We start from the raw sequence: 11,923 nt of genomic DNA, 5'->3' as shown, positions 1-11,923 counted from the left end.
ATCGTCCTGCACACAAGTCTTATTTGGTTCGACGCCATCCAAACAATGAATAAGTTAAAAAAAAAAACGCTCTTAGGCATATGCCATGTTCCCCGCAGTTGCACTGAACAACTTACACGTGTACCCTTCTCTGGATGTGGCATACAATGTTGCCCAAGTTTCTCCCGATGAAACGCAAAATGTCAGCCAATGATCTGACACGCCACTATGTTACTCATGATGACGGCATTGGCCATCCCCAGAGCGCAGCGGTGGCTGTGACAAACTTCACGTCGCGGGAGCTAATGAAGTCGCCACGGCCACAAAGCCCGGCAATGGCGCGTCATAGGCGGACGCCAGCACCAGTCGTGGAGCCCCTCGCAGCGAGCCAAACAGCCGTGTCAACACCGTCCACACGTGTATTTGCCGCCGTACCTTGGAGCTCTGTGCTCTTTCGGCTGAGACAGTGCAGAGCGCGACAGCCCCCCTCCCCCCTCCCTCCCTCTCTGGGCGCCCGTGGCCAGGCCGGCCCGAAGCGCGCGCGGGCACGACGACGCAGTCCAACACACCACCGAGCCCAGCCACTGGGCCGCACACCGGCCTACTTCCACAGCTTCTTGATGGACATGTTCTTCTCCGAGTCCTTCTGCATGATCTTGGCGACGGCCATTTCGAAGTCCTCCTGGTTGACGTGCACGCGCCGCTCACGCAGCGCGTACATGCCGGCCTCCGTGCACACGCCCTGTAACAGGAGAGGGGGCGGCGCTCGTCACATGAACAGCGCCGGCCTCCGTGCACACGCCCTGTAACAGGAGAGGGGGCGGCGCTCGTCACATGAACAGCGCCGACACCGAACAGGGCGTCTGCTACGGAAACCGGTGACAATCGGACAGTCCGCAAACTGCCTGGGGACGTCGTAAAAATAAAATTTACACGGAGTGCTTGCAAATTTTATAGCGGCGTTGCAAAGACCAACAGGGTTTTAAACACCCCTGTGGGTTTTGCAGACAAGAGAAGGCAGTTAACAACCGCTGAAATGAGTCGGCGAAGAAAGTTTGAAAACTACGCATTCGTGAAATCGAATTATGTTAAATTGGCCTGCAAATGCAACGACTGTAACACTTCGCCCCGCGACTGAGTCCATTTATTTATATTCATCCTCAGGCGAGAACTTTCGATTAGCTGCTTCGTAGAGTAAACTTAATTTGCTATTCTTTGTTGAGGAAAATGTCAACTTTCACAGAGTTGCATTCCATCATGCCAGCCAGGCCCTTCAGCTTGTGTGCAGAATACACAGTGCAATCCAACAGAAATGCAGGCCATGCGTCCGGTAAGCTTATTATTCCACGAAACACTGCCACGGCAGCAGCTAGCCCAGTTAGGCTGCCGCCAGCAGTGTGTCCGTGTGAATGGTTTCTTCTGATTACCTTCGGCCTGTCCTTTGGAGGTGTCTTCCAAACTGTTCAGCGGATCATTACACAACGTAGGCCAGCTAAGGTTGGACCCCCTTGTGACCGGTTTCAACCTTCTTCACGTCAACGCACTGAGGTATGACTTCCCATAGGTGTGTACCGTGAATATGTGAAAATGGCCGCACCCCGGCGCATTACTGGCTCCGTTTGCACTAGAGCAGCATGTCTCCTGGTCCTTAAGGTTTAAATGCCTGTGTCATGGATGTCATCAACAACCGAGCCCTCTGGCCTAGTTCGATGGAGGTCAGCATCAGGATCGAAGTTTAACGTCAACTTAATCTACACGGTCGTTCAATCATGCATCGAAGTGGTGGGAACATGTTAATGGTGAAGTGGGGGCTACTCCATTTAAGGTCGTCAGATCGTCTGGAAAACTTCCAAAATAATGTTAGTAGCCGTTTAAGTGCACTAACTTCAGATCTCGGATTTTGGGTCGTTCTTACCCTCAGAGTCCATCCTTATCCTGACTCTTAACTACGGGTACAGCTCAAAATATTGGGTACGGTTAATATATTGCTATTTAGCACCGCAACGCCGTTTAACCAGCATCTCTTGATATATAGAATGTCGTGACTCTTCCTTATAATTTTGAACTCATAATGGCCGATCTGCTGATAATCTGCCAAAAACGGGAGCTGCGGACCTTTGTTACATCGAACGACCGTTGATTTTGAGCATTATGATAAAAATCCTATTGTAAAATAGCCTTTGGCTTTCTTATATATGAGCGCAATTACGTCTTCGAGATCACGACGGCAAATGAGGACTACAGGGAAGCAACTGGAATTTAGACGAGTCGAACTGACTTGAAATGACATTTTTAATTGGAAGATTAAAAAAGCATTCTACAGACACAATTGGGGCGAGATCATACACACTGGCATACGGTCCACATAGCGCGCAGCGCCAATATCATGATTTCCGTCCCCCAATCTCCTAGAGGTTGCGCCATCACTACGCATAACATGACAGCCAGAAGCCAGGAGATGGAGGATTGCGGCAGGATGAGAAAAGACAAGGCAGAACAGGATAGAGGGGAAGCTGATAGCACCAGGCAGGAAATGACATGGCAGAACCGGAGACAAGTCAGGACAGGCAGGAGTGACCGGACAGGACAAGACAGAAAAGAAAAGGGATAGCAAAGCATAGCACAGCTCATCATCATAGGCAAAACGAAATTCGCCAACATAAATCGAAAAGAGATGTTTCTTTCAACCTTCCCTCCATCACAGCGTGAGCCTCAGCTCTTACACGCCCCCCCCCCCCCCCCCCCTGCCTCGTCTTTCCACCCAGCACCGGCCAGTGTCGTCGTCATCGCTCCACATATAGCACCAGTGTTCACCTGACTGTGCAGCACTGCGCGGCGATGTACGATCGGCGTCATCGCTCCACATATAGCACCAGTGTTCACCTGACTGTGCAGCACTGCGCGGTGATGTACGATCGTCGTCATCGCTCCACATATAGCACCAGTGTTCACCTGACTGTGCAGCACTGCGCGGCGATGTACGATCGGCGTCATCGCTCCACATATAGCACCAGTGTTCACCTGGCTGTGCAGCACTGCGCGGCGATGTACGATCGTCGTCATCGCTCCACATATAGCACCAGTGTTCACCTGGCTGTGCAGCACTGCGCGGCGATGTACGATCGTCGTCATCGCTCCACATATAGCACCAGTGTTCACCTGACTGTGCAGCACTGCGCGGCGATGTACGATCGTCGTCATCGCTCCACATATAGCACCAGTGTTCACCTGACTGTGCAGCACTGCGCGGCGATGTACGATCGTCGTCATCGCTCCACATATAGCACCAGTGTTCACCTGACTGTGCAGCACTGCGCGGCGATGTACGATCGTCGTCATCGCTCCACATATAGCACCAGTGTTCACCTGACTGTGCAGCACTGCGCGGCGATGTACGATCGTCGTCATCGCTCCACATATAGCACCAGTGTTCACCTGACGGTGCAGCACTGCGCGGCGATGAACGATCGGCGCGGGCGGCCACCGACCGTTTCGTGAACCGCGCGTGGAGGGCCGACATTACAATAACGGTGTCATACACCATAATCATACGTTAAATAACGCATAAAACTATACACCCTTATCCTCAAAAATAAACGAGGAACCCGTCTTTTTAGTTTCGTGCCACTGCAGGAATGGTCCGGTAGGTATGTAAAGCTGAAAAAATTAGTAAAGCTGAGAAGTTCGATTTTTAGGAAATTTTACCTTTGACCTGGTATCATGAGGTCAATTATTGAGCAAACAACACATAAATTAATAACAGTCGCGGAACATTGTTGAGAGAAACCGCTGGTGTTACCCGCTGGGCTCTATCTTCCCTAGTTTGGAGAGGGAGGGAGAGGGAGGAGGGATGTACCGAACCTCCCACTCAATCCGTCCACGTTATGAAAAACGGCGAATGGGGGCCAGGGCTGTTAACCTACTTGCTGTTTTTCGAGTCATCAGCCATTTGCATGTACACTGAGCATGCATACAGTACACTAACAACCTCAGGTTGCAGGGGTGTATATTCCTATTCAGTTGGGGCGAGGATGCCCCGCCCCACATTTGGACAACAGCCTCCCCCAACATTACGAAGAAAGACTAGTTTAGCGAGATTTTGGGGCGTCCCCAACCTATTTTGCGACACTACGCTCCTGCCAGGTTATCTGCATCGAGTGGTATCGCGAATGTTGTGACGCCTCGCGGTGCGTACCAGACACTCCCAAACACAAACGCAGATGTCTTCCGCGTGGGGCTCAGTGTATGCTGAACAAGGGGCATTCCATGTGCTGGATTCGCGCCAGCGCCGGGTCGTCCATCTACGGCGATCGCGGGGCGGAAAGAAGTGCAGCATGCAGCTGCGGAGCGCAATACTATGACGCCCCCCCCCCCCCCCCCAAGGCTCATCACAATTGTGTTCCCGCACTGAACTTTAAAAATAGGGTGGGGAAAATCCGTAGAGAAACATTTTTTACTGGCGAAATTTGGGGGTGATTGAGATTATTTTTCACCGTCCAGCCCTCTTCACACCAGAAGCTTTGTAAAACTACACCCATGGTCTGTACAAGTTTCCTTTTTGATGAATCAATTAGAAGTCACTATGTGCTATTTTGTCTCCACTCATTATACTGTCACAGGTTCGGGACACTAGTTTGATGCCCAATGAGGCCAAATTTTATGTTCCACGGACCTACGGATGTCCTAAATTAACAAACCTCCAACAAACCTTTAAATAAAAAACGTATTGAAGCCTTCAGACACAGTTACCCCTGCCCCCCCCCCCTCCTAGACTGCTCCGCTGCCTCTAGGAGGGGCTGGGGACAGGTTTAAAAGGATCCTTTGGCTACACCATTAAGTATGACGCAATCACCGTACAATAACCGTTTGCTTTACTAAAAAAAATATTATTCCCTTACTTTATATTGCAAGGATATGACACTATCGCTCACAGCGAGTCACACTCCCCACAAAAAAAAAAAACAATCGACTATACTGTTGATCGCTATTCCCATGCAACTAGAACAGTTCCAGTTCGTCATAATACAACTTCCCAGGTCACCGCTGAGAGCTCGCAGCGTGGCTGTCAGAGTAAGCTGCCGCGGCTCATCCGGCGCCCGACGTCAGAGTAAGCTGCCGCGGCTCATCCGGCGCCCGACGTCAGAGTAAGCTGCCGCGGCTCATCCGGCGCCCGACGTCAGAGTAAGCTGCCGCGGCTCATCCGGCGCCCGACGTCAGAGTAAGCTGCCGCGGCTCATCCGGCGCCCGACGTCAGAGTAAGCTGCCGCGGCTCATCCGGCGCCCGACGTCAGAGTAAGCTGCCGCGGCCCATCCGGCCTCCGACGTCAGAGTAAGCTGCAGCGGCCCATCCGGCCTCCGACGTCAGAGTAAGCTGCAGCGGCCCATCCGGCCTCCGACGTCAGAGTAAGCTGCAGCGGCCCATCCGGCCTCCGACGTCAGAGTAAGCTGCCGCGGCCCATCCGGCCCACGACGTCATGCTCAACACAGACGTTCTAATCAAGCAGCGACAGCGAAACTTTGCGAGACAAACTGCATATCATCAGTCGGTTGGATTACCTTCCCGTGTATTTGCTCCCAGCCTCATCCTTATTCAAATCTTGTCTGGTAATCACTGAGCGCAGCACACCTCACACGTGGCCCACAAGCTCAAAGTTGCAATTCCCTATCGTCCCAATGTCCTGGTTAATAGCCTACCCCCCACCCCCCCACCCCCCCCCCCCCCCCCCCCCACCCCACCCCACCCCCTGCATTCTAAATTACGCTCGAACACGACAGCCTGCGAACACAACAACGCCATAAAACCCGCGCTGCGTTCGCATTTTTTGGCATGGTGAATATTACTATCAATGTGTCCTTGTTGTTGAAATGTGCTGATACACATTCCTTTCAGATGCATTACCAGCTAGGCAAAAGAGCTATCTCCGCCTTCGGGAGCCCTGAACAGACAGGCTATGAGGTTAATTTACTTCACTTTGGCGGACCCTCGGGGCTATTCAGCTTCGCGGAGGGCATTCGCATTGCAAATACTTCTGGCGACGACCATTTTGCAGTCAGCAGTAGCGCAATTTAATATCACTCCGACCAGAAGCCCTCGACGGTCTTTTACTCAAACCCTTTGAAGGCAGCAAGTCCTGGAAATAATTCCAGTCTGATGGTCTAAACGGGCCTCTAGGCGCATGGACTCAAGTAGGTAGACAATCATCTGGTGCCTGAAAAAGGTGGCTGGAGGGTCGTGTGTTCCGCCCCGTCATCACACATCCCACCCGGAGCTACTCCGCTCATACGTCAGCCTAGCCGTCTCCCGAGGCGGCGGTGGGGTCGGCGAGTCCGGCCTCTCCTCCAGCGGCGCCGGTGAGGCTGGAGACGTCCGTCACTTCTGACGGCGCCTGGCCGGCGGCACTCGGACGGTAGCCCATTGACGGGACGGGGCGGCCGCCGTGGCGCGCGACACCGGCCGGACGCGACGCGGCACGCGCCGCCGCACGAGCCGCCGCCGCCGCTGCCGCCGCCGCCGGCACCGTCCGCCGGCGCCGAGCGGCACAGGCCCATTGATCGTCATTAGCGGCGGCGGCGCGCTGGTCGCACGCGAGCCCGGCTGACAGCGGACGGCTCCCTGCCGAGTCACGTGGCATGATTATGCACTGAGAGGAGGAGCGGAGGCCGACCCCCAATCTCAGCCGTCTCACAAGCACCCGGCCCCCGATCTCAGCCGTCTCACAGGCGACCAGCCCCCGATCTGAGCCGTCTCACAGGCGACCGGCCCCCGATCTCAGCCGTCTCACAGGCGGCCGGCCCCCGATCTCAACCGTCTCACAGGCGACCAGCCCCCGATCTGAGCCGTCTCACAAGCACCCGGCCCCCGATCTGAGCCGTCTCACAGGCGACCAGCCCCCGATCTGAGCCGTCTCACAGGCGGCCGGCCCCCGATCTCAACCGTCTCACAGGCGGCCGGCCCCCGATCTCAACCGTCTCACAGGCGGCCGGCCCCCGATCTCAACCGTCTCACAGGCGGCCGGCCCCCGATCTCAACCGTCTCACAGGCAGCCGGCGTAGGCCGGGCTGAAATGGCGGACTGACGACGCAGCTCATGAGGCCAGATTAAACTGCCAATTCTGTCGCGATCAAGGAGCTAATTCTGTCGTGATCAAAGGTCCATTCATGGTGCCGTGCGCCCAGTTCATGGACGTTTTACAGCACGGTATGCAGTGACGAATGTGAGTCGTGACTCATGAACATTGCATCGAATTTGGCAATTCTCACGCAACGTCACAAGAACCGGGCGCAACATCGCCGAGAGAAGACGGCATATCGCTTCAATTAGAATTGATTCACGTCCACGTCATAATTTGCGCCTACACCTCGCCTCCCATCTCAGTTGGTCCGGTCTTTTTGGTATGCAGAGCGGGCCTATCTGGTTATGAAGCCACTTGAAGCGAGACTTCCCAGGGCTTCGCCGTCATGGGCTTATGCGCCTTGGAAACGACGGGGCGTCACCTCAAAACGGCCGTCGCGTTCCGGAGTAGGCTGGAATAACCCAATCAAATGCCGACTACCGGACGTCGGCGGCCAGGCCTGACCAATTGCCGATGAGGACTGACCGCTCGAGTCTGCACGCCGCGGCCCGTCACTCAGCGCTGATGAGGACTGGTCGCCCGAGCCTCCATGCCGCGGCCCGTCACTCAGTGCTGATGAGGACTGGTCGCTCGAGTCTGCATGCCGCGACCCGTCACTTGGTGCTGATGAGGACTGATCGCTCGAGGTTGCATGCCGCGGCCCGTCACTCGGTGCTGATGAGGACTGATCGCTCGAGTCTGCATGCCGCGGCCCGTCACTCGGTGCTGATGAGGGCTGATCGCTCGAGGTTGCATGCCTCGGCCCGTCACTCGATGTTGATGAGGACTGGTCGCTCGAGTCTGCCTGCTGCGGCCATCCCTCGGCGCTGATGAGGACTGATCGCTAGAGTCTGCATGCCGCGGCCCGTCATTCGATGCTGATGAGGACTGATCGCTCGAGGTTGCATGCCGCGGCCCGCCACTCGGTGCTGATGAGGACTGATCGCTCGAGGTTGCAACCCGCGGCCCCGTCACTCGATGCTGTCCGCTGCGCTGATTCCGCCCTAGGTTCGCGACACCTTCGGACTGTGAGCCTGAGACAGTGCCACAGCAGCCAACGACAGCAGCCAGCGCTGGCTGTGAGCCTGAGACTGTGCCACAGCAGCCAGCGCTGGCTGCCAAGGCCGTCGGCATTCCGATCCCGTCCTCATCAGTTGCGGCATCGAACTGAACGCTAGCGCCCCTGGTCGCTACGCGGCGTCGGCCGACACCAGTAACCGTTAAAAGGCGTCCTTAATGATCAACAGGCGCTGCGGCCAACCGCCTGGCCCGCTGATCAGCGGCGTCTCGGCCGGTCCGCCGTCTTCGTTAACCGACGCCGCTCGCTATCGCCGGCGCTCGGGCCGCCGTCGGTGCTGCCAATGGAGAGCGGCGAGGCTGCTGCCAATCGAGAGTGACGAGCCTGCTGCCAATGGAGAGCGGCAAGGCTGCTGCCAATGGAGAGCGGCGAGCCTGCTACCAATCGAGAGCGGCAAGGCTGCTGCCAATCGAGAGTGGCGAGGCTGCCGCCAATCGAGAGCAGCGAGGCTGCCGCCAATCGAGAGCGGCGAGGCTGCTGCCAATGGAGAGCGGCGAGCCTGCTGCCAATCGAGAGCGGCGAAGCCCAGCGTGCGCCGCCGCTGCTGCAAAACCTGCGCTTGAGACGTGACAGCTCCTTATTTGACAGGCCCTGTTGGCCATTTTTGGCCCTAATTGGCCATTTTACGCTGGAGCTCGGGACATGGATCCCTTAGCCGGACCGGCCGACCAGCTGAGGCCTCGTCAATACGCCACCAGCCGCCGCGTCCGCACGGTCTTCTGCATACCTCTCCAGCGCAGAGCGGGGCGGGGCTGCTCGCTTCAGATGCGAGTCAGCGGCAGGTCAGGCCGCGGAGCGGCGGCCCTGACGCTTGTCTAATGAGAGACGGCTGTTTTTCCCACGTCCGCAATGCGTCACCGCTCTCGGCGCAGAAGATTGATCGCGTCTCTCCCCAGGCGTCGCGTCTGATACGGTGTGACATCAACAGGGCAACTTCCACGGCGCGGGGAACTCCCCAAGGCCATCTTCACGGTCATAAACTTTTGCTAACTTTCCGCGTCCCCGATTATGGTTTACTGCGCATCACAGATTATGAATTTACTAGAAATAATTATGCTGCTCTGGAGGGGTCTGTTGCTCACTTCCATCACGTGAACTTGACCGGCAGTAAGACAGCGCTGGCCGGCGCATCACTGCCAAAAATACACAAAGAAGACACTGGCGGCAGCTTCGGGACCAGCCGCATATAGCACACATTGATCGCCCTATTGATGGACTTCGATGGCTTCTCTGTCGACCTCGCGGCCCGCGACGGTCCGCAGTCCCCGTTCCCAGATCGGATCCGGACAGCCGCGCTTCTCCTGTCGTCTCTGGCTCCGTCCACTCTGCTTGCCGTGCGCGGCCGGCTCTCGGGAGCCCGAGTCGCCGACGGCGCCGCGCTCACGCTTGCCGTGCGTGGCCGGCTCCCGGGAGCCCGAGTCGCCGACAGCACCGCGTTCACGCTTGCCGTGCGCGGCCGGCTCCCGAGAGCGCGAGCTGTCGACGGCGTCGCGCTCACGCCCCACTGTCACCAGCGTCGTCGGCGGGGCGGCACGGCAAACCCGTGCGGCCTAGCCGCGCGCTGCCGCCAGCGGGCGGGCGGACCGCCGTTACGCCTCCGCCGCGCGTCGTCGGGACGCCGGGGTGGCCCGGCCCGGCCCGGGCCGGCAGGATTAGAGCGGCGCCGCGACCGCCGAGCTGACCGGCCTGCCTCTCCGGCGGCGGCGGCGCCAGCTAATGGCCAATCACGGCGGCGGCGGCGGCTCAGCGCGCCGCCCGTAACAGGTGGCCGGGCCGCTCCGCCGCCGCCCCGCCGACACTAATGCCCCACGCAGCCGAAGGAAATTGGCCGCCGTCTGACAGCGGCCGCAAATGGCGCAGTCAACAGAGTGACGCCGATCAAACACAAGGCGACAGGTCGACAGGGGGCTGGCGACCGCGCCGCCCGCCCGACGCCGGATGGTCGATTTGTCTGCGGCGCGCTCAGCCAGGGCGTGCGTGTGTGACCCGCCGTGGGCGTGGTCGGGGCGCGTCTGCGGTGCCGGTCAGCGTGGGACGCTCGCGCCGCGGCCGGCAAGTACGTGGTCTGTCGCCAGCCTCGGTCAGCGGCCGGGCCTGGGTCCCGCTCGCCCTTCGGGGAGGCCGGGCAGGAGGCGGCGCATCAAGCGGAACGGCGCTCGAGCCGACCATCCGTCGGCTGCCAGCAGTCCGTGAGCCAAACCTGCGCCGGTTACGCCCCGTCAGCCGTGACTCCACGGGTGGCTGCGTGGCACCTGTGGCTTCGCCAGTGGTCGTAGCGTGCCTGTGGATCCGTCATCGGTTGTCCAATGCCTGCGGCTCCACAGGTGGCCGCGCGGCGCCTGTGACCGGGCGGGAGCTTATGCCGCGCCAGTGCCGCTCCGTCGGCGTCTGCCGCGCCGGTGTCTCCGTCGGTGGCTTAGCCGGCGCTCCGAGATGTGCCGGGGCCTGTCTCCCAGGGAACGCCGGCCGCTCCAGGCACCGGGGAGGCGCAGCCGATGCCGGCGAGCATCATTACAGAATGGCGCTATTGATCAGCCGGCGGCGGCCAATGCATCGATACGGCGCAGGAGCCGCCACCGGCCGCACCGTGCACAGACGGTGGCAAAACACGCCGGCGCTGCCCGAGAGCCCCATCGACCCGCCAGCAGCCGGAGCGGCCTCGGCCGCCGCCCGGACCTAGCCGGGACTCCCGCCCGGCTGAGAAGCGGCACGTGTAGCTGCCCGAACGCGATCCGCCCGGCAGAATATGCCGACCGGAGCTGAGCACAGGGCTTCGCGAAGGTACCCCTGGGGGTTCCCAAATCCGCACAGATTACAGGCTTCTCCGCAGCCGTCAGACACCGCTCGGAGCTTTCCAGGCGGCTTCCCCGAGCTGTCAGGCATCTCCTGGTCGGTCAGGCTCTGTCAGGCCTCCCAGCATTCCAGGCAGTGAGAACCACTTCCCGGACCCGCCGTTCGCTGCCCACCCGTCGGCTTCACGCTGGAGGGGGGGGGGGGGGGTCCTCTTTCCTACGAGCCTCGTGGGCATTGTCTCTCGCCCGGCAACGTTGTCCCCGGGCGCCTCGGCTGCTGTTGACAACACAAACCTCGTCTCCCGTGGCGCGACGCTGGCGTGAGGCTGGCGCGGACGCTGGCGCCGTCGCCCGCCGCGCGCCATGGACGGTCGCTCGACAAACACCCAATGGGCAATCCCTCCACAGTCGTGGACTACCGGCCACGGCCAACAGCTTATGGCGCTGAGATGGATGCGTGTGTCATTACATCGCTGCTTAACCGGGCGCCATTAACAACCGAAGGGTGGAGATGCTAAGGGACGTACCTCGGCATAACCATCCCAGGGATGGAGGCGGTAAGGGATTTCCAGTCATAACTAATCCACGATGTCTCAACATGCGTGACATTTTACAACTGCCAACAGTCAACGAAAGCTCCAAAGGCGAGATCTCATTTGAAAGTCAATACATACGGAAATGGAAAACATCGGGGAAACGCAAAACAAACAAAAACAAATCAACGGAAAAGTAAAAGCGCCAAGCGCCTGCAGTTATTTCCTTCCCTCGTAACGCCATACTCTTCTGATTAATGCGTTTTTCTTTCCTCCATTTTTTATTTGCGCTGGACCAATTCAGCAGAGTGGTCTTAGCGCGGGCGCAAAGGAAGACGCCTAGCCAATATTGTTGCTTAGCAGCACCCTCTCATGGTGCATTCATTACAGCAGCGCTTAAATCCACAGTGTCACGGCCGAGAGCACTTA

At 58.4% G+C, this 11,923-nt stretch overlaps 1 protein-coding gene across 1 annotated transcript in view; it reads right to left on the bottom strand.

Annotated features, from left to right (window-relative positions):
- Positions 1–380: 380 nt before the first annotated feature.
- The window catches only part of Rpt6 (26S proteasome regulatory subunit Rpt6), a 40,184-nt gene continuing 28,641 nt past the window's right edge, over positions 381–11,923 (bottom strand). Inside the window, exon 8 of the mRNA XM_037219257.1 lies at positions 381–721. Within this exon, the coding sequence (XP_037075152.1) occupies positions 581–721 (141 nt within the window). The 3' untranslated portion in view covers positions 381–580. The remainder of the gene's footprint in view (positions 722–11,923) is intronic.

This window comes from Pollicipes pollicipes, unplaced genomic scaffold, assembly GCF_011947565.3.
Source record: "Pollicipes pollicipes isolate AB1234 unplaced genomic scaffold, Ppol_2.1 Scaffold_4295;HRSCAF=5057_pilon_pilon_pilon, whole genome shotgun sequence".
Classification (NCBI taxonomy): domain Eukaryota; kingdom Metazoa; phylum Arthropoda; class Thecostraca; order Pollicipedomorpha; family Pollicipedidae; genus Pollicipes; species Pollicipes pollicipes.
The sequence above is the reverse complement of the archived record's forward strand: the minus strand, read 5'-3'. Positions and strand labels throughout refer to the sequence as shown.